Source organism: Wallemia ichthyophaga (assembly GCF_000400465.1).
Source record: "Wallemia ichthyophaga EXF-994 unplaced genomic scaffold scaffold5, whole genome shotgun sequence".
NCBI lineage: Eukaryota > Fungi > Basidiomycota > Wallemiomycetes > Wallemiales > Wallemiaceae > Wallemia > Wallemia ichthyophaga.
The window spans coordinates 193,444-215,004 of NW_008806278.1; the positions used below are offsets into that span (position 1 = coordinate 193,444).

General features: G+C 39.6%; 7 protein-coding genes across 7 annotated transcripts; 3 read left to right on the forward strand and 4 right to left on the reverse strand.

Annotated features, from left to right (window-relative positions):
* Nucleotides 1-163: 163 nt before the first annotated feature.
* Nucleotides 164-1,249, reverse strand: J056_003639 (Ribosomal RNA-processing protein 1-like protein; the record flags this gene model as incomplete). Its single annotated transcript, XM_009268855.1, has 6 exons — nt 164-439; nt 485-587; nt 638-769; nt 818-974; nt 1,025-1,115; nt 1,166-1,249. The coding sequence occupies 6 exons, from the start codon at nt 1,247-1,249 to the stop codon at nt 164-166; spliced, it is 843 nt and encodes a 280-aa protein (XP_009267130.1).
* Nucleotides 1,250-1,347: 98 nt separating this feature from the next.
* Nucleotides 1,348-3,279, reverse strand: J056_003640 (Glucose-repressible alcohol dehydrogenase transcriptional effector; the record flags this gene model as incomplete). Its single annotated transcript, XM_009268856.1, has 3 exons — nt 1,348-1,420; nt 1,467-3,139; nt 3,187-3,279. 3 exons carry the CDS (start codon nt 3,277-3,279, stop codon nt 1,348-1,350), a joined length of 1,839 nt encoding a protein of 612 aa, XP_009267131.1.
* Nucleotides 3,280-3,332: 53 nt separating this feature from the next.
* J056_003641 (Peroxisome biosis protein 19-1) lies at nt 3,333-4,981 on the forward strand (the record flags this gene model as incomplete). Its single annotated transcript, XM_009268857.1, has 5 exons — nt 3,333-3,575; nt 3,625-3,810; nt 3,862-3,931; nt 3,989-4,297; nt 4,341-4,981. The coding sequence occupies 5 exons, from the start codon at nt 3,333-3,335 to the stop codon at nt 4,979-4,981; spliced, it is 1,449 nt and encodes a 482-aa protein (XP_009267132.1).
* Nucleotides 4,982-5,185: 204 nt separating this feature from the next.
* On the reverse strand, nt 5,186-6,055 carry J056_003642 (uncharacterized protein; the record flags this gene model as incomplete). The annotated part of the gene is made up of 2 exons (XM_009268858.1): nt 5,186-5,839; nt 5,888-6,055. 2 exons carry the CDS (start codon nt 6,053-6,055, stop codon nt 5,186-5,188), a joined length of 822 nt encoding a protein of 273 aa, XP_009267133.1.
* An 87-nt stretch (nt 6,056-6,142) lies between these two features.
* Nucleotides 6,143-8,258, forward strand: J056_003643 (Putative endo-1,3(4)-beta-glucanase 2; the record flags this gene model as incomplete). The annotated part of the gene is made up of 3 exons (XM_009268859.1): nt 6,143-6,328; nt 6,372-6,907; nt 6,956-8,258. 3 exons carry the CDS (start codon nt 6,143-6,145, stop codon nt 8,256-8,258), a joined length of 2,025 nt encoding a protein of 674 aa, XP_009267134.1.
* Nucleotides 8,259-8,369: 111 nt separating this feature from the next.
* Nucleotides 8,370-14,668, forward strand: J056_003644 (Separin; the record flags this gene model as incomplete). Its single annotated transcript, XM_009268860.1, has 5 exons — nt 8,370-8,813; nt 8,858-9,931; nt 9,976-11,723; nt 11,771-12,816; nt 12,867-14,668. 5 exons carry the CDS (start codon nt 8,370-8,372, stop codon nt 14,666-14,668), a joined length of 6,114 nt encoding a protein of 2,037 aa, XP_009267135.1.
* Nucleotides 14,669-16,246: 1,578 nt separating this feature from the next.
* Nucleotides 16,247-17,269, reverse strand: J056_003645 (Nucleus export protein BRR6; the record flags this gene model as incomplete). The annotated part of the gene is made up of 1 exon (XM_009268861.1): nt 16,247-17,269. The coding sequence occupies one exon, from the start codon at nt 17,267-17,269 to the stop codon at nt 16,247-16,249; it is 1,023 nt and encodes a 340-aa protein (XP_009267136.1).
* Nucleotides 17,270-21,561: the final 4,292 nt, after the last annotated feature.

Genomic DNA, 21,561 nt, shown 5'->3' on the forward strand with positions numbered 1-21,561 from the left:
AATTCTGGACTATATCATTTGCTTGATTTATACCTTAATACATATCTTTATTTAGAAATTGATAAAATCATTGACAGAAAAAAACAAAGACAAGGTGATAATAATCAATATACATGATTTTTACATAAATTAAGCTCTAGTAAATGTCCGATTCGAGACACACTCAGTCATCTTCCATTCTCAAGTCATCAACGAATTCATAAAGTTTCCGTCTGTTGCTTGGGTTGGCAGTTGGTTTTGAAGCTTCCTCGAAGAGACTATTAGCAACAAGTTTTCTTGTTTGCTGTAAATCGATGAACCTCCTGATACTTTCAACGTCTTCGTCGTCCTCGCCGATTAGCTTGTCAATCACACCACCAGAAACTCTTTTGTATGCTGCGTTGTTGCGTGTATGAGCCAGCAGCTGCGACCATGGCTTGAGTATTTGAGACAATGGCACCTATTCATGCGTTAGAAAAGCACCAACGATAAGACAGATGCTTACTTTTATATCATTCTCTGCATCTGAAAGCGCTCTATTTACTTCATCGGTATATATATCGGACAAGTGGTAGGTGAGTGAAGAAGGAACACTGTAATCGTCATATCTGATGATGCTGTGAGTAGTCTATAACTCACACCTAGCAGAAATACTTACGCCAATGGGCTTTTACCGCGTGGGTCTTGTAGTATCGCATTGAATTTGTCGAGGCATTTGAAGTTATCCTTCACACAGACTTTGATAGCCGCATAGAGGAATTTTCTGATGAGCATATAGTACTTGTCGATGCTGGATTATTTGATTAGAGCGCCTTACTTGGAACAACATGCTGCTCACCGGTATCGATCTAAGCCTGTCCATTCCCTAATCAATTCATCCCAGAAGCCTTTGTAGAAGCTCCAAACCTTATCAAGGTCAGGAATCTCAAGCAGAATACTGGATAAATCGAATGCCAGCTTTTGTTGAACAAGTGGTTTATCTGACATCCAGAAACCTAGACGACGCAGAGGTGAGTATTAGCTGGTACTCAGAATAGCTACCCACAATAGAAAATCCCTTTCCATAATCTTGCGCTTTCTAAATCGCTCAACTCGTTTTTACCCGTTGTAAGGAAATTACGCAAATTTCTTATCGCCTTTGGGGAAGGAATTAGGGAGAATGTAAGTGCATATCGACAAACCGTACTTTATCTCTCTCTCTCTTCTCATTGCTGGCCAAATATTTGGCTAATGGAGGCACTTTGTTATCGTCCGTAGCAGCATGAGCCATGACGGTAGCGTTTAAGGGATAATAATCGAAATAGAAAAATACAAAATGGAGAACGAGGTGGCTTGCGTAATAAGATTACTTAAATAAGATACTGGTGCTCATTTCTGTCGAGGTACATCTGTAACATGCGATGGAGGACGGATTCTAAACTCTGTGAATAAAGACAAGTGACTAGGCAGCGTTAGTGTGAAGAGTTACTCATAGCATCGATACTCACTCTGAAGGGAAGTGTACGTTAGGGAAACCAACAATCCTGTTAAGGTAAGACTGATCAACTTCACCCAATAGTCCAACGACAGATAATGTGTTTTGAGTATACCAGACGTAATCTATGACCTCTTCGAATCCAGGTATGTAGTTTGTCATCGGCAGCTCTCCAATGTTTGCGTAACTTGACTTGAGTGCAAACTTGTGTTTCATGCCTTCAGTGGTAAATGCACCGTACTGGTGATGCATAAAGTCTTCATGATCCCTTTCAACGTGTCCCTTGCCTAAGAATTCATAGACCCCAGAATTTGGAACACTGTTAAAGTCACCACAGACAATGAGAGGAATCTTAGACATGTCAGTGTACACTGGTCCCTTCTTGCCTGATTGTACGTTCAACTTAGGTGGCAAAGTGGAGAATCTCTTTGATATTTTCTCAATCTCATCCATTAAGATTGCAACTTGAACTAGTTTTACATCCCTGAATTCGGGATTCCAGTGTATATGGACGTTGGCAACGATTAATCTCGTGCCAGATTCGATGTTTTCCAACAAAGCGACGTTTGCGATATTATCTTTAGTAAGAACTCTATTGAACATATCTTCAGTCTTTGCGAAATCTGATCGCTGCAAAGCGACTTGAGAGAACTCGATGACTTCAGATTCGATCAATTGGTACTTTGAGCCTTTAAAAAAAGTTGCGCAACCATCGACTCTCTTCTTTTCATTCTCAGACATGGTCTTTGCACGAGATTTTTGAGAGTAAACGCCTCTATAATCATGGTGAGAGAGATGATTTAAGAAGAAATCTTCATATTGTTCAATGTCAACCTCCTGAAGACAAACAATATCAGCTGAAAAGCCCATAATTTCTTGAAGGAGAATTTCTTTTCTATAATCCCAATTCAAAGCCCATGAAGGGGTGTATCCGTACATTTGAGAAGTAGCGTACTTATCACAGAGGATATTGTAGCACAATAAAGAGAAAGTTTCAGGAGGAGGAGAATCTTCTTTAGGAGAAGGAAGGTCAGTTTCCATTGCAAGCCATTCACGTTCAGGGGGACCAGTAGTGACAGGACAAGAATCGCGAAGGTATGAAATGAGAGCGGGAGTACCTTCCTTTTGAATCAATTGCCTAAAAGAGTCAGCGAGAGGGTTACCGTCAATGCCGAGGAATTCGAGTTGGTAAAGGGAACCAAATTCGGAAGGTATCGAAACGAGGTTGTTGTCAAAGAGAAGAAGTTCTCTAAGGCGAGAAAGGAGACCTAGCTCAGGTGGAAGAGAGGACAAGGTGTTACCTGATAAGTCAAGAAGAACGAGTTGATTGAGTTTAAAGATTTCAGGGGGAATAAAAGAGAGGTTGTTGTGGTTGAGGAAGAGGTTGGTTACGAATTGGTAAGTGAATAAGCTTGGTGAGAGTGATTTCAATTGCATTCCACCCATATCCAAAGCCATCCAGCTTGAATTTGACTTTTTGTCAGAGTTGTTTGAAGGGACATGAGAAGCTGATGGATGAGCGTTTGGAGTTGTAGGTGATTGTTGATTGAGAGTCGCAGAATTCTGCTTCGGTGTTGATATACGTCTTGAAGGATCGAGGATAGCTATAGCAGAAGATTGTTGACCGCGTTGGGCCAAAGCAGCAGCTCTAGCTCTATGATGTGGTGAAGAGGATGATCGTATGGCCTGCAATATGTGAATATACACCAATCAAACCAAATAACAAGACTCACTTCGGCTCTGACGAGTTGCTCCTGCCAGAAAGGGTTTATAATATTATTTTGTTGATTAATTTGAATTGGCTGATAAAATTTATTTAAAAACATTTCATCTCTAAATTTTATTTTATTCGTCGTTGCTCTTTAACCTATTAAACGTGATGCCGCAAGGAGAAGTGGACGAGTTTGATGGCATTTTAGATGAATTTGAGGATAAGGAAGGTGGAAGTCAAGGGGATTTCAATAAAGCTATACAAGACACGCTTAATAATTTAAATCTAAACGACTCAAATGACGCAACTGACGAAAGCGACGAGAATCTTGATGAAATACTTGAATCGGTTATGGGCGAATTACTTAGTAAAGATGTCCTTTATGAACCTTTGAAGGAATTATCTTCAAAAGTGCGTTATTCTCCCTTTTTCACATGGATTTTCACTTAACCGGATTTAGTACCCAGAATACCTTGAACAAAATAAACCTCCAAAGTTGAAACATGAAGATTTTGAAAACTACTCTAAGCAATTTGGATACGTGAAAGATATCCTCAAGGTATTTGATAATGATGGCAAGGATGGCAAGGATAGCAATGACAGTAAGGCCACAGATAAGTCAAATGTACTTGATTTAATGACAAAGGTGAGTGAATTACTGTACTCTGTGTATATCTCTCAATCTCACACCACTCAGATTCAAGAGTGTGGATCTCCACCCAAAGAAATTATTGGTGACTTTGATAGCAATAATCTATTCAATGAATGTAATTTGCAATAATGTTTAATGTTTAATCAAAATTTGAATTAAAATCAATTAACAGACTCAATCCAACTTGAACCAACAACGTCATCAAGCTCAGCTGAAATGCCGTTAGTCAATCATCCAATGCCAGAGGCTCCTGATCTCTCTATTTTGATTATGATCCCAATAATCTTTGTCAGCGCTCTTATCGGCCTCCTCATCGTTATACCCGTGATTGGAGTACTCACAAGGCACCGTGCTCACTTCAATCCAAAGGGCGTTTCTTTAGACCCAGAAAGCAATCCTACTGTTGGCCCAAATGTCGACACCTACTTTAAAATGGCAAAGCGTGTCAAAGAGGTTGAAGGTCTTGCTGGTTTTTTCAAAGGTCTGTCACTTCTCCAATTCCCCTCTATTCTTACACGATATAGGTTTCTTCCCTACTCTCATCTCTGAGATATTCATTGGCCTCCTCATTCTCATCCCCTTACCTTTAACATTATCTGCTGGCTTCCTCGGTTACTTTGCTGCTATTGTTGGCTTAATCTTTATCGGCTGCGTCTCCTTACCATTCGAAATATTCATTAAGAGAGCTATCGTTACTCCTTACAATCTTCCTGTTCTTACTCCCCGTCAGAACATCAGAAAGCTGGTCACTCCAAATGAATTGTCAAATCCCTTCAAGATGATTAATGCAACTCTCTTACAAGTTCTGGCTTTAAGAATCCTCATCAGCGCCGTCACCATCCATATTTTGAGACCTTTCCTCTCTGTAATCCCTCTCTTTGGCATGGTGTCTTGGCAAGTTCTCACCGTTGCACTCATCCTCCTCATTAACCCACTCGACGTTCTTCAAACTAGACTTATGGTACAGCCTTTGGGTCAACAGGATTGGGATGAAGAGACCAATCATAACAAATACGAGGACGCAGTTGTAACTATCAGACAACAGCCTTATCATGGCGTTGGTGACGCTTTGCGTGCTATCAAAGAAGATGAGGGCACTGGTGCTTTAGCCCGTGGCTGGTGGTTTACCCTTGTTGGTCAATTAGCAATCGCTTTCTCTCCATAAACACTTATTGTGTCATGGTAATATCCTTCTTTATTGCTCAGAGCATGAAAAGTCGGCGATTCATATTTTGATTATAGTTAGCTTTAATTCAGATATATATAAAAATATTTCATCGCGTCAAATACAATAAAATAGAATGGTAATCTTATGTGGTGAGTTGGGTAATGAATTGAGGGTATCTATCCGCAAACTTTAGTGATTGAGCTATTTAAAGCCTCCCGGCGTGCGTATAACCCTTTTCAGCAGAGATGACAGGTATGTGTTATCGTGAGAAACACTATTGGATGAAATTGGCTTAAACAACGTTGAAAGTCTGCCTACGTCTGGCAAGACATTCCCGGGTTTGTTCCGTCGAGTCATCTTATCAACCTCCTCGTCCTTACTCTTGGTGGCGATATGCTTGTCTAAAGCTTGCTCGAGAGACTGGATGCTTGACCGCTGTAGCTGCAGCTGCTCTAACAATTCCTCATCGTTATCTAGAGCATCGCTCATCATCGATCTTATTTGCGAGTTGTCTTGAATTCGGTCAAATTTTTCCTCAGTGAGCCTTTTATGTATTGATAAATGTGAGAGAATTTCAAACTCCTGAGCTACATCATCTATCGCCAAATCGAAATCATCCAGGTGTGCCCTCAGTTTGTGCCGAAACAGGAATCTTTTGAACCAACCACGCTTTATTTGAGACTGTATGAATTGTTGTATATCTATCAGCAGCTTCTCAAATCTATAAATGCTTATTGATAGTCTTGTAGGTAACATCAAATCATCCAGTCCAACCGTTTGACCTCGAATGCCTTTGAGCAGCTTTGCGGATCTTTCAATCAGTCTAAGTGATTGTCCGAACTGATCTTGAACTTCCTATTCTTCAATGAGTATTGCTTAGTATATGTTAACGTGCTAACTCACAGTAATCATATCAAAGCATGACAATAGAACTTCTACTGCCGGGCGAACTGGCACCGGACATAGGTCTAGCAGTGGCGTTGTTCTTGATAGCAATTCGTGTACGTTTACGCCAACGCAGCTTGCAATCTCTTTTGCGGCAGATAACCATTCTTCTTGATTACGTTTCATTATTTTCAGTTACTCTGAGTTACTTTGTGATAAGAGAGATTAACCGAAATTAAATCATATATTTAATCGTACGAATACTGTCTCATGATGCCGTTCGATCACCAACCCCACCCTCATCTTACCTTGCAGAACGATCATCCGATACACAGCCATTCATTCTATTCAAATATTCTTATAAATTCCAGCTCAACTGACCCCATTTATCCTTTACCGTATGTTATTAGAAATCAGAACGGTAGTCTGATCGTCAGCTGTCCATCTGAACGTCAATTGGTCAGTGGCGGTAGCAATTTCGGCACAGCTTACGTCCTATTAGGCATGGGGTCCTCAATCTGAAAATGGAATTGCCTGCAAGTTCTTTTGGATGCCTTTTATCGGTTCATTATCCTTTACAAACGATGCGGGTAATCTGAATGATATCAGTCTCAGTGACATGTCTTCATTTTTCGTAAATATTACTCTCAAAACTTCTGCCTCTAGTAATTCTTCTTTGAGGGTACCAATTTCAAGAGGCTCGGCTTTCGTCACAGGTATTTACAGCAGAATCAAACCAGTCCTAAGATCACAGCTTGCGTTTGAGGATAGCTTGCCAAGCTCTGAAAATAGCTCCAAGCAGCTTGTAAGCTGTAACGATGGTGGCAAATGGGTCATATACACTTGGCCTCCCATACGTTGGACTAAGGATGACATGCATACCCTTTCGCCAGTCAACGCAGACGACTCCTGGTGTGGTACTGTGCAGATTGCCAAGCTATCTGATGAGGAGACTTCTAGCGTTGCCATCTATGACAGCTTTTGCGGGTCTTGGTCTGAGGGTATGGAGCTAAAGACATCTTTTCCTAGTGCTAAATCGTGGGTTTTGATTGCTGAGTTGAGTACGCGCATCTCAAATTATTTTAGGGGCACTTATTGCTTCAAGCACAAGCAGAATACGACTGCAAAATCTACACTGTTTCATCTTTTACCACACCATCTGAACTCATTAATACTAGAAAAAGGAGTAAAGCAAGAAAGGCTATCTTTAAGCACTCCCTCGAATGGTCCAACTTCATTGGTTTCATCGATAACTGGTGAATTTTCATTCAAACACACATTGCCATCTATGCAATTACAACCACAGCGCTTTAATTTACAATCGCCCACCGAAGGTTTGTGGCTTGAACAAACACTACGAGAAGAGCTCTCCTTAGACTGGCTGTCGAAGGTATCGAGTGAGCCGAGCTTGTATTTTGCTGGTAAACTTGTCGGGAGACTCGCTAATGCGGTAGTAATCGCCTATTACGTGCTCTCTAATCACGACTTAAACACATTTGCATCAGATATTCTTAGCAGCTGCCTTGATCTTCTTCTAAGCGACAAAAGACCTTTTCCCCTTATTTACGATACTACAATCGGTGGAATCATTTCATCTGCAGCTCATGTCACGAACGATCCTTTGTCGGATTTTGGCTCGTCGTTTTATAATGATATACACTTTCACGCTTCGTATCTGGTTTACGCAGGTGCTGTCTTGCTTTCGCAGCAAGCACTATCCAGTGATCTCAAGGCGAAGCTATCTGAGATAGTGAACTCTGTCAACTCTTTAAAAGATACTAGTCAATTTTGTGCTCATAGAGCATTCGATTGGTACGTGGGCCATTCATGGGCGAGGGGTTTGATACCAAACACAGACGGCAAGGATGAAGAAAGCACATCTGAGGCGGCGCACTTCTATTATTCTGCCTCACTTTTCGCTGAAGGGATTGGTGATACAGTTCAATCACTGACAGCTCGTCTCCAATTAGCTGCCATGCAAACATCAACAAGCCACTATCGCCTTCTGGACGATAGTAACACATGCATGCCGCCCCGCTGGCGTGGAAATAGAGTTGGTATGTGTTTCGAAAATAAGCGTGATCATGGCACTTGGTTCTCTCAAGATATCCATTGCATACATGGCATTCACATACTGCCACTATCACCCATTACTCCTTACATTAGGAATCCAGATTTCATATCGCAGGAGTTTGAATCTCATTTGCGTTCTGTCCTTCCCACAAACAGTGGTTGGGATGCGGTAATTCTGACTAATTGGGCTTTTTCAAGCTATCAAGAGGCAGCAAAGTACGTCAAGTATTGGGTAGAGAACGCTCCAGACGCAAGCTTCGATCCTGGATTATCGAGATGTTGGGCGTGGGTTTTGGCAGCGAGTAATATCAAATGACGCGCTACATAAGAATAGAATGTGATTGTTATTATCTTCAATACTATTAAAATTATATATCTTCATATCCACGCGTCTTTACATCTCAACCGAAACCATCACCAAACGAAGATGGCAAGTACTTCAAGCAGGAAAGCGACGACGAGAATGCCATCGCGCTCAAAGCTAACGGCCAATAATGTTGCTCCTACGTCGGTAGCGCCCCATGAATTCGTAGATAAATTGATGGACATATCTACCTGCACGGATAGCTTGCACAAGCAGCTGATGGCAACACTGCAGCCTAAATCCCCAGGCCGTGCAAACGGCTCTTCATTGGCCGAACGCGCGACCTTGGCGTTGAGGTGCTGCAACGCATGCTTGAAGTCATTCGCTAGCTTATCGAGATCTGCGAGCGAAGGTAACATCAAAAAGGAAAACCTACCGCATCTTGTGGCATGTGCTAGGGTATCACTCGAAACGCTACGCGAGCTTGAAGATTCACTCCCCACCAAAGGTGTTGATATCTGCAGAGCGACATTGAAGTGCGTCGAGGAATGTAATCTGCTAGGATTTGTGAGTCACATTTACATCATTTACTCTTTCTAATTTCTTCCCAGACAAAATCCGCTTTGCTGGAATTGATTGCCTTACATCCGTTTCTCTGTCGTCAACTATGTAAAGACGCAGCAACACCTATACAAGTACCTCCAAACAAGCCACAAGGTATATTGCTACACACGATTCCCAAGGAGACGCTATCAACAGAGCTTGCAAACGTACAACTGCTTTACTTCCAATTATCGACACGCATTCTTCTCTCTCTACCGAATGTTGACTTACTTGCACTATCGAGCGTTCTAAGCAGTCGTGGCTCATTGATCTCTCAGTTACCATCGCTAAGGCATTCGTTGAAGATGGAGCAGTATGCTAATGGAACTAGCACTCTCTACAAGTTGCTATGTAGAGCCACAACTGACGAAACCAAACCTTCGTCATCTACTGCTCTCATTCATTTCAAAATCAGGTCAAAAGCGCTGATGCTCATTAATCACAATCACAATCTTGACTTGAATCTTTGGTGGACTCAAGGCTGGAAGTTTGGCTTGTCATTGCTGAGATCAGCTGAGGATGCTCTGACACCCTACACAAACGAGGTCAAGCCTTTTTGGTCTAAAATGGTTGAGTTTGCACAAGATCGTAACCACTCAAGGTTCATTGAGGAGAACGGATGGATTGAGTTCTGTGAGGGCTGGATGGGTATAGCAAAGAAGCTTGAAGATTTACCTTCTTTGAAATTACTAGCCCAGCTTCTGTCAAATGAGCATCAAGTCAACACAGAAGAAACCGACAACCTAGCCACAGACATGTCATCCTTAAATTTGACAGGTGATGCCGAAAGCCTTTTCGCTAAGTACAACGTGATTTTGCTGACAGCTACCGCTAACTTGGCATCAAAATCGAACATGCAAGACCTCGAGGAGAAAGAATGTTCCAAACTCACTCACGTGTTGGATTCTTTAAAGTACCTTAATCTTGACGACGGAAAATTGCACAAAACCGAGAAAATCATTGATGGTATTCGAAGATCATTGTACCATAAGTTATCGCAATTTAGCGAAATCAACGAATCGAACGCTAAAGCCTTAAATCTTTACGACGGCATCGCACTTTGGACAGAGTATCATCTCAAGGTGAGTTTATTGATTTACTGTTACTTGTCTGACGACATATTTAGCAAAGCAGAGCATTGTCTCCCCCAATTCTGTATGGTACACTAGACTCGCTACTACAGCTTTCTCAACTTTCGCTGAAAGATAGCCAAACCTCTTTCTCCTATCTAATTAGAGCATTGGAGTTTATCGAACCATTGAGGTCACCACAGGCCAACAGACTTCTCGCCTCAGCATTTTGGAACTGGTCATGTGTACTATTTCAGGATGGTAAAGCAGGTACAGAAGCACAATGCATTCCTGCAGTCGAAAGCTGCTTACATGTCGCTGAGTATGGGATCAGAATGTGTAAAGACAGCATTTCAAGGCAACCAAACGAAGATCTAGTTAAAGGTGACAAAGAGATATTAAATATCATGATCGATCAACGGCCTAGACGTTATGAGCTACTAGCAATTTGCTATTCAAAGGTTCACGACAACCATTCGGCCTATGATGCCTTTAGCAAATCAATCATATGCTCACTGCAAACGACGTCACCACCAATAAACACTGAAACGGGCGATCTTAATGATTCTCAAAACTTCCAAGCTATCGTTAAGAAAGCTATGCAAATCGGACTATCGAAACTCATGTTGAAACCGCAAGAAATTTCTTTCAATAGTCGTGCAGAGGATGAAAATATCGAGAAAAATGTCAAGTGTAGTTTAATAGAGTTACAAGTGGGACAAATTGAAGAGCGTGGGTGGTCGGATCGTGATACCTGCTCCGCAATTCTCTTCATGCTGCTAGAGTTGATCAGCCCTAGCGGATACAGTGTGGAGGAGCATCCTCTTAGGAGGGTGATCGTACTTTTAAGATTGATGGAGCAGGTTGTACTTGGTCCTTCAGTTTTTCTTGACGATATGCAGATACCGGCGCCAGAAGTCATATTCGAAGAAGTTCGGTCAATTTTACAGGGTCAAGATTACAAAGAAGATGACACATTCAAAGTCTACACAATGAGTTTCATGTTATCCGCTCATATGTATTTAGCTATATACTACTACAGATCGAGTGATACCGCACTAGAAGGTTCATCTTCAGCCTTGAGAGAAGCAAGACATACAAAGGAAATATTAAAGTCACTTTTAGGTACCGGATCTCAAAGAAAGAGCTCTATCATGAGAGACAACAACTTACATTCTCTTCTTCCCCCAAGTCAGAACAGTAAATCAAACGACGCAGCGCCGAAAACTCGTAATGGTTCAGTGAATCAAACAGCAGATACGCGCACAACTCGTAGCCGTACAGCGGCATCAGCTACAAATCAGTCTTCTAAACCAGCGACGGCCCGCCCTGTTCGTCCGGTTGCTGCTACAAGGAGAGTAGTCAAACCATCAACCATAAAGAATGCAGTAACGTCGAATAAAGGTATCAAAGAAACTAAAGTAGAAGTTTCCAAAAATAACCTCGTCTATGATATTGAGAGGTGTTATAATGCGCTACAGATGGTAACTGAGATGCTCGGGGTACTAGGACACACATTTCTTAGACTTGATTTTCTCAAGCTACTTAGGAAACTTTGTCATAGTCAGCAACGGAATGGCAACAACAGTTCTGAAGACTATTTGTTAGCATCAACAACGTTAGCAGCAGAGTATGTCAAGATTGGTAAGATTTATCGAGCAGGTTCCGTATTTGCACAGGTTGCTACAATGAAGGAAGCGGAAGTACCATCAGATAAAACATCAGAGTCTTGGATAGCTTCTCAAATGGAATTCAAATTGAGATACTCTGAGTACTTGGCTATCACAGGAAATGTTGAGAAGAGGTAAGCAGTTGTATAAATGTGTGAAATTAGACTAACAGCGACCTTAGCTTGATTGCGTACAATGACGCCTATGCCCTCAAAGAGCTGTATGATGCTACTGTCGACAAGGAACACCTGAAAAATCCATTGACGAGGACTTTGAATTTTGAAAGGACAGCAATTGCAGCTACAGTATATGCATCAATAGCTTACAATCGAGAAGATGTACCAACTGCATTAAAATGTCTAGCTCAAGCGCTAAGATTATTTAATAATGCCGCACGTCAATTGTCTAAGTTGACTCCAACAATTGATTCGTCATCGAATAAAGACAACGATGATCCGTTTTCAATGGATGTAGACGAGAAAAAGGCTAGGCAAGTTAGCTCTCATTCAAATGTGTTTGAGAATAGACGCTGTACGGGCCTTCATTGGAGAATATCGCAGTCACTATTTGATTGCTTGCTGTTACTGTCAACAATTTACACTAGCAGAGGATCTTCAAGAGAAGCAGGTTTCTTTCTTGATCAGGCTTTCGAGCTCACAGAAACGTTAGCATCGCCAAACTTTAATGCAAAGATCAATGCAGCTAAGGCAGAGCTTAATATGTCTTTGTCTAACTTAGATGAAGCTAAGAAAGAGATTGATATGGCTTTACTTTCGTTAGGTGGACAAGATGACACAGAGTCGTCTGTTTTGATCAAGAAAGCGAAAGGAGACTTACTGTTCAAGTTACAGTCTAACGTTGATGCATCCGCAGGTTATCTTTCTGCTTGTCTAATTTTGGAGAGATTAGACAAAACTTACAGTGAAGCAGAAACACTGTTTACATCACCCAAGAAGACTGTTAGTGCTAAAAGTGAATCCAATCTTTTAACGGACTATGATCCATTACTACCTGATATTTTTGGACATTTGTTGCGTCAAAGAATATGGCTGCTTAGTGAAGACGAGAAGAATAATGAAAGCCAAAAGCTTTTGGATAGGTTGTTCGATTTTCCAGCAACATCAACCAATAAAGCAGAAGAAAATATGCTTTTAGGTAAAATGCGATTAAGAGAGGCGTATAATAGCTTCCAGAGTGACTTGTTTATGTCGTCTCTATCAGATGCTTGTGAGTATGGAAAAAATAGAGCACTGACCTTGATGTTGATAAGAATACAGTGATATCAATACCATGTGGATCAACGTCAAGTAATACTTCCAATCGCTTGACATCGCGCCAACCAAGCATAGAAACATTAGCGGATGCTGAAAAATTTTTCACGAGTGCACTCGAATTGAATATTGATAGGGCTCCTGTTAAAGACATTAGACAGGCTTGTCTAGCAATCGCATTAATCAAATCATTTCAAACATCACTTGGTAAGGTTAGTAAAAGCAATTCAACATTAGCAGCGGCATACTTAGATCTTGGGTCGGCCATTACATTACGTAGAGAGCTTTTGGAGGTGATTGATAATAAATTGGCTACTAATGAAGCTCGAAATGATATGAATTGGCCTGCTATAGATCAACTTAGTTCAATGAGAATGCTCACACCTTTAAATAAACGATCAAAGAAGTTGTTCATGCCTTCACCTTCACCATTAGGGTCACCAATGTACGAGAAAGACAATCTTTTTAACGAGGATCTAAAGATCAACAAGTACTGGGAGGGTGTAAGAATGAGGCACGTTAAGGAGTTTTCAGAACCTGAGCAGGGTGTGCGCGATACTATCAATAAATTACCAAGGAACTTTACAGTAATCTCAATATCAATAACCGATGATAAAAAAACAATGTTCGTTGTGAAGTACAGAAAGAATTTAGAACCGTTGGTAGTTTCACTACCTTTAGACAACAGACAAAACAAGCGTGAAGGTGGCGGAGAAGAAGGAGCATTTACTTATATGGATGCAATGAATGAACTCGAGAGTGTCATTGAAGAGAGCGATGATTCAATCAAATCAGCAAGTGATGGTAATGTCAAAAGTGATGATGAAAAGGTTGCATGGTGGAATAAGCGCAAAACATTAGATTCAAGGATGAGACAATTGGTGAAGAATATTGAGTTTTGTTGGTTAGGAGTATTCAAATCATTGTTTATCAAACCAACTGCAACGTCAGAAAGTGCACTTAATGGATTGAGAGGATGTCTCGAGAAAGTATTTAAGAAGCATATCCATACCAGCGGAAGAAAGAAGCCAGTTACTAAAGTGAAGTTGGATGATGCATTACTAGAATGCTTCTCAGCTTTATCTACAAATTGCAAAGATGAGGAGCTTGAAGACTTGATATACTTTGTTTTAGATATCTACTTATTCCATGGAATACAATTAGCGCTTTCGGAGATTGATATTGATCAAGCCACAATTGATATTCGTAGCGCATTGGAAGAGTATCACAATAAGTATGCTGATAATAAAGATGAAGGCAAAGTGGAGCATACCTTTATAACATTGGATAAGTTAACACAATCTATGCCATGGGAATCTATACCTGGATTAAGAAATCAAAGTGTTTCAAGGATACCATCAGTAGGTTTCTTGAGAGATAGACTAGATTATATCAATTTCTTGAATCAGGATAGATTATATGTCAATCCAAGGAATACTTACTGTTTGATTAATCCTTCTGGAGACTTGAAGCGAACAGAAAAGAAGTTTGGCGGATGGTTTGAAGAAATGAAAGCATTTGGATGGAAAGGTATAGTTGGGAGAGAGCCACTTGAGGTGGAGTTGTCGAATGCGTTAGAAACATCAGATTTATTCATCTACTTTGGACATGGAGGTGGACAGAAATACATTAGATCACAGAAGATAAGGAATATGCCCAAGTGCGCAAGTACGATGTTATGGGGATGCTCATCAGGATCATTGAAAAGCAATGGAGATTTTGACAGTAATGGCAATCCAAACAACTATCTGTTGGCCGGATGTCCTTGCTTAGTAGCTAATTTGTGGGATGTCACAGATAGAGAGTGAGTGGAAAGTTGGACGAAAAAGCGATTACTAATAGATGTGATAGTATTGACAGATTATCAGAAAGTGTTTTAGATAAAATAGGATTAAACAGCGAGTCAATGAGGAGTGAAACTGTTGGAGAGAGTATAACATTAACACAATCAGTTGCAGAATCGCGAAGAGAGTGTAGATTGAAGTATTTAACAGGTTCAGCTGTTGTGGTTTATGGGATACCGATTCAATTGAGAAGATAGAAGATTGTTGTATAGTACATGCTCAATAAATGGAATACAGAGATTAAAAGGATGTTTAATAAGTAAGAGGATGTATCGGCTCTGCCAAAATATTTGTCCAATCTTGGTTGTCGTCTATATCGGTATCTAGTTCAGAAGCACAGACTCTAAAGATATGGATGAGTGGAAGCGCAGGAGGAATAAAAAAAAACTCACAAGTTATCGCCTTTAATGAGGTACAAACCTAGAGGGACAATCTCGACGCCTTCATCTTTACTGAAAACACGTTCAAACGACGAAGACAGTATAATGTTTGATTTATCATCAAAGCCTTGTAATAGACCCTTTGAAGAGGTTAATAATTTTAATTTATTTGGCGACTTCTTACTAAAATACATCTACCATCCGTTGTTATCAGTAGCAGTTTCTCTGAATAAGGGATTAGTGTACAAACGAAACCAAGAAATCAACTGACTGTTAAAATAATTACTTAATTCACTCATTTAACAATGTCGGCTATTTTCAATTCTACAAAGTTTAAAAACAAGAATCAACTCAAATTATATCAACTATTTTTATTGAATTTACAGTTGGATGAGTTGGATAAGGCTAAAAGGGCTATTGCCTTGTTGATTAGACAGAATCTATCAAGCCATTTATTATTCGAAATCCTTGATTTCATTGATTTGATAGATGACGACGATATTTTAAACATATTAAAAGTGCTAGTTATCAAGCAGAATAATGTTCACCTTCTGAAGTACTATTTATACTCGCTCATCAAGCATGACAAATTGTCAGAAAGTTTTCAGCATTTAGAATTTTATATATATTCTCAGCCATTTACGGAAGATGACCAACTACAACGATTACATAAGCAATTATCAGCCACTCAGCAATGATTAGAATATTCACCAGGCCATCTACTAGGTCATTTTCTTCCACCAGGCTTCTTAGAAGCGACCCGTATAAACTACCTTTCGATCCATCACTATCTTCTTCCTCTCAATCTCAAGATCTAGATGAAACGTTATTCCCCCAACCAATCAAACGACACAATGAAGACATTCACAAGAAAAGAGCAAGATTGATCTATCAATCAAGGCACAGAGGTACCTTGGAATCTGACCTCATCTTATCCACCTTTGCTAAGGATTATTTACCATCAATGACTCTAAACGAGCTTATTGAATTCGATCAACTAATGGATGAGCCTGACTGGGATATTTATTATTGGTCTTTAGATCGTAAGCAACCGCCTGCGAAATGGCTTAACCACCCCTTATTAAATAAACTTAAATTACACGTTCAAAATCACGACAAGGTAACTAGATTCATGCCACCAATCAATCAATTTTATAATAAGTCATCTTAGCATTCTTGTTCTCTCCATCAATGCATCTCTTGGCTCTATCTTATATCCTCCACCCCATCTCTTCTTTAAATTATTATTGCTGCCTTTGTGACCCTGTTGCGATCTCAAGAACATCTGAAATTCCTCAATCTTATTATCGTCTATCGTCATCCTTTGATCTACACTTCCTCCACCGGCTCTGTTCCCAACATTCCTCATCATCCACAAGAATCCTAGCAAAACTAATATCAACATAGCGCCTCTTAGCCCTATCTCATTTGCAAACCCTTCTAATATCTCTGCAAACGCTGCTGCCCCGACTCTTGCTATGCCCACTGTCGTCGGATCCCTGTGCATACATTGCTCAAAATGTATACATGCGTCTTCACTAACTGGTACCCTCGTCGATGGATCACATTGATTTAGCGCGTATGACCTCGCACATGCTGATGATTCTGAGTTTAATGACTGTACGTATACTTCTACTTTGTGCTCAACGTCTTTTAATATCGTTCGTACTAGTTTGAATGCTAATAATGATAAACCTAATAGTAAGAATAAATTGAAACCCATTTGTGCATAAGTTGATAATAATTTTGGTATATCTTGTTGGTATCTATAATCTAATCTATCATCTTCGTCTTTTGTATTCTCCTTGCTCTGTTGATTTCGTATTCTCTTTTTACGCATTTTATTAACTGCGCTATTAGAAACCTTCAATTTATTGTCTTCATTACTCGTACTTAAGTCTGTCATTTCAACTTCACCTAAACCGAGCGATGCTTTAACGTCCCATTTAAAATTATCATAATCTTTCTTCTCAATATCAGCATTATTAGGCTCAACATCCACTTTATTGAAAAGGAATGGCGTGTTGCTCCCAACCAAATTACTCCTTCTGTCATCGTCTTTGAATGTTACGTTTTCATTGCTTCTAAAGCTCATCTCATTATCGTATTCATTATGCGTTCTTTTCAATGGTCTATCACTGTATTTAAAATCCATAGGCGCTTCCATCGACCGACCGAAAGACATCGTCGCGGTTAACAACCAAGGGAAAGATATATGTGAATATCATTGGTTATTTTTAAAAAAAACTTTAATCTAATATTACTCAATACACGTCGTATACACGTGGATACATATGCCAAAACTCCGTCGATACATCTCACCAACTCAAACAGAAACAGTGTGGTAAGAGAATCTTTTGAATATTGTTTACAATCAGCAAAAAGCTGGGCTGGTTATACTGTGCTTCCTGTGCGGACGTCATCTGTAATGCTAGATGTTAGTGGACGAAGATGCACAGCAGATTTGAATTCTTGAATATTGAGATTAGTTATTTCAGCATATTCAAACCCGGTTGAACACGGCTTCCGTACTTCTAGCTACCTTTTTCATGATGATGATATATGGGCAGACACCCACCAGGGGATAACGTTATCTATCAGGGTAAATGTATACATCGATAAAAAGTTGTTGAACATTTGCATGCGTCGATCTACCTTTCATTCAATCGACTCTGGTTACTTAATTGATACGTTCCACGAAGGCAATCATTGCGAAATTGGGAGGTGCTACATAATAAAGTAAGTCATCAAAGCTGTTTCAAAGAAGTTTGTTTCTTCATCTCATATTTGCAACGTCAGTTGTCGAGTATATCCAACACATTGAAAGCTTTCGATTTTATCAGGCCTTTTAGAGCTTGTTGGGATGTTTCAGGATGTCCTTAGCTTGGTAAAGTAGCTCAAGATAAGACTTGATATGTCGATTTCAGCGTCTTCCAAAGAGCTAGCAGAGTTTAGTTTTTCACTTGAGGCGCTAAATGCGATGACAGAAGAAAACTGATTACAGTCAGCAGTGTATTTCAGCTACAGCCAAGAGTAAATTGCGTTTGCAGGTACTACAAAATGCCTCCTTCCTGTCCACAACTTTGTGTTGATCGCAGATTTTTACAATCGGATACAAAGCACCCATCGTTATCTTTCTCGAAGTTTGCTACTGCTGTGGCGATAATCTTATTCGCAAGATAAACACAGTTGGTCTTAACGCTGCCACCGCTAAGTCGCATTACTAGCGAAATGATTGTATAAAGATTATTAAACACATTCAATACATGTTATAATGCATAAAGATTTTGCCATATCTCTCGTTGCAGTGCACAACCATAAAATCATACTAGTCGGCTCTACATCATTATGACTTCAGGACAAGTTTTAAGTTAGCAAAAAGGTTCAAATGCTGAAAAAAGTATTTAAGAATTATTGAAATAGTATAGGCTATTTTTTCGAATTGAAATTGCTCGGCTTATCCTGAAAAATATCAAGTAAGTGCGATGATGAGTACATTGAAATGGTGTGCTAGCATTATCCTTAGAAAAAATATTTTATTCTAAGCCTGCCAACATTATGATTTTACTATTTAATCATTCATTCACTCAATATTATTATATTAGATTTTCCTTCTATCAGACATCTCCAAAAAAGGAAATTATCTTATAGCTCTAGTTCAATTAAAAACTATTTGCTAGACTTGAAGCATTTGAGTACCAATTCCACCCTGTAAGCTGATTGAAGGGACCATTTTGATATGAATCTGAAACAAGAAATAGAGCAGACACGGAAGCACTTACGTGCTTAACAATGCAAAGCATCTTCATTGAATAAAATATTCTATTGTTGCTCAATACCTCAAGCATAGCCTTTCTAGGTGTGTGCTGCAGATCTGGACCCGCGACTTTCACATTATTCGATTTCGTTTCCTCACGTGTATATCTGTACGCTATAGATTTTAGTAGTGTAAATTTCAACCAAATTCAATAGTAATATTAAAGAATATATTTTAACGAGTTGCATCAGAAAAAGGCTAACTGTGCAACCTTTTCAACTAGGTACGGGATGCGCAGAATGACTTTCATATCGGTCATATCAGGCAGAACTTCAAATTATCAGGCTAATGTATACAGAAGAGAGACATTAATATTTTGCAGACTTTTAAATCCCTTATTTCTGTGTTGTTCTCACCCATATCACGCATATTTGGACATACGATTCCCATTTTTGGCTTGAAGGTTCAAACGCGATTTATGGTGCGAATGAGGTTTGATTAGATGAAAATAATGTAAGAAGTGTGTGATAAAGTTCTAAACTCATTAAATTGAGTATTATAAATAGAATAACTCGCATTTCATAGGTTGTGCTCTATGCCAATATCACGCAAACAGATGAGCCAGCTATTTGGGGGTTTCAAAGTGTGCTTTTATTGAAGTATTGAATGTTTGGAAAGTATTAAATCATTTTGAAAAGTATTAAATCATTGTGCAACTGTGTTTTTTTAGGTGATTTTTGAGAAGAATGGTATAATCAAATCGAGTGACAAAGGAGGAAGTAATTGCGTGGAACATGGATGGGAAATGACATTAATAAATGTCTGGTGTTTTATATTCGACGAAAATTTAGTTGGACACAGCCTTTTTGGAGGTCTGTGACGCAATGCTTCGCATCTTCACTCAGCAGATCAGCAGATGACATCACGAAACTTGAAAACCTTCAAAGCCCTTTTGGCTTACTTATACTAATAATATTTGATCTTGGTGGTACAGAGGAGCTTGATTTTCCGGTAATCGCTGATCTAGCTAGGGTATTCTGCCCTCATTGATGTCAGGAAGTGAAACCAAATTCATGTGATGCTGCATTGCACTTTCATCAAGACCAATAAAAACGTGCGTTCACTTTATTAAGTTTCCAACTGATTACGTGTGTTTGCTGTATAATCGCTGAACAAGCCATTATTCAACTCAGCAGTGTTAGGCCACGGACTCGGATTGATTCCAGCCTATTGTTAGATACTCATACTTCTAAGGGAATTTGAAGGCGTTAAGCTCTTTTTATTATAACAATTTGGGTATCGTTATGTGATAATCAGAATCGCAACCCAACTACTATTCAAAAGAACAAGATGCGTACATTGACTTCGGATACCATCCATCTTAACCACGAGTCCTCAGTGAGACTCTCAAATCCTTTACCTTAGTTTTCAAGGTAGTTTCAGCGGTGCGCACTCAATAGCCTTTCTTTTGTACGAAGGGTGCGCTAAAGATGTCATAGTTCCACTTGAGACCTCAGGGGAAGCAGTAGCAGCTGATGTTGATAATCGATGTCGTTCATAAAATGTAGCTTTTCAATTACGAACGATATCTTTTTGCGCAAGAAAGTGACCCTGAGACTCAAGACTACTAACGGTTAACCCGAGAATTCTGTATTCGTTGAGCATAACATCCTGCCAGCTTACGACTGAGTACCTCTTTCGGTTATGATTGACCCATTCATCCAATAAATTCCAAGAAATCCCTATGCATTAATGGGGATCGAGATCCACCCACAATTCAACCAATCGGCATGCACTAGATTAGGTTACAAGTATGAGCAATTGCAAAATGCCTAGATTAGATACACATCAGGCCTACTTTAATTCCCAAAATACGCAAAACCCTATGCCCTTATCGGCATGGAAATTCATGCATTATACTCTCAACGTAACCCGTGCACTAGTATAAGTTTAATGGAAGTGTGAGTAATTTCAATAACAGTTGTACATATGATTGCTAAGCTTAATTTGGTGTATAGGCTGTTGGAAGCTGAGCGTGTTGGCTTAGGTTTTGCTTAAAGATGAAGACGTGATGTTGGTACCTGATTTAAAAAGGTGGCCATGATTGTAAGCCGTTAATGTGTCTAACTAGAACGATGTACCACCTATAAACTTTTATACAATCGCTGGTGTATGCTCCCCACTGAGCTGACACAGGCAGAAGGAATTAGGATTCATATAGGTTTAATACTGTTTCAAGGCCGTAAAGTTCCCAACGATTCTAGAACACAACTATGAATTCATCATGACACATTAATTACATTCGAGCCGCTCAATGATTTCATCGTTGCTGCCTATATGCTTACTTTTTGCGATTCGCACGATGGCTTACAAATCGATAGGAAAAAACAACAAAACCTCAATATAAGTACAACTACAAGTGAGAAATAATAAAAAAATGGTACTCAATTCATTATATAGGATAAAACGAGAGCGTCCAAATTAATATGAACTAAAGCCAACCAGTAAATGCCCATTGCAACCTGTTAATTACTTTCAGCGATAGCGAACATCTAAACTTCGTGGTCGTGTATTTCATGACATAAAGCTTGCCTCTAAACTATAACTCAAAAATCGCTAGTTTGGTTCATAACAGACATATTTGAAGTAGCCTACTACATCGTTTGTGAAAAGAACACTTTCGTTCAGATTGAATCTTGAATCAAACTAATGAGAACGTC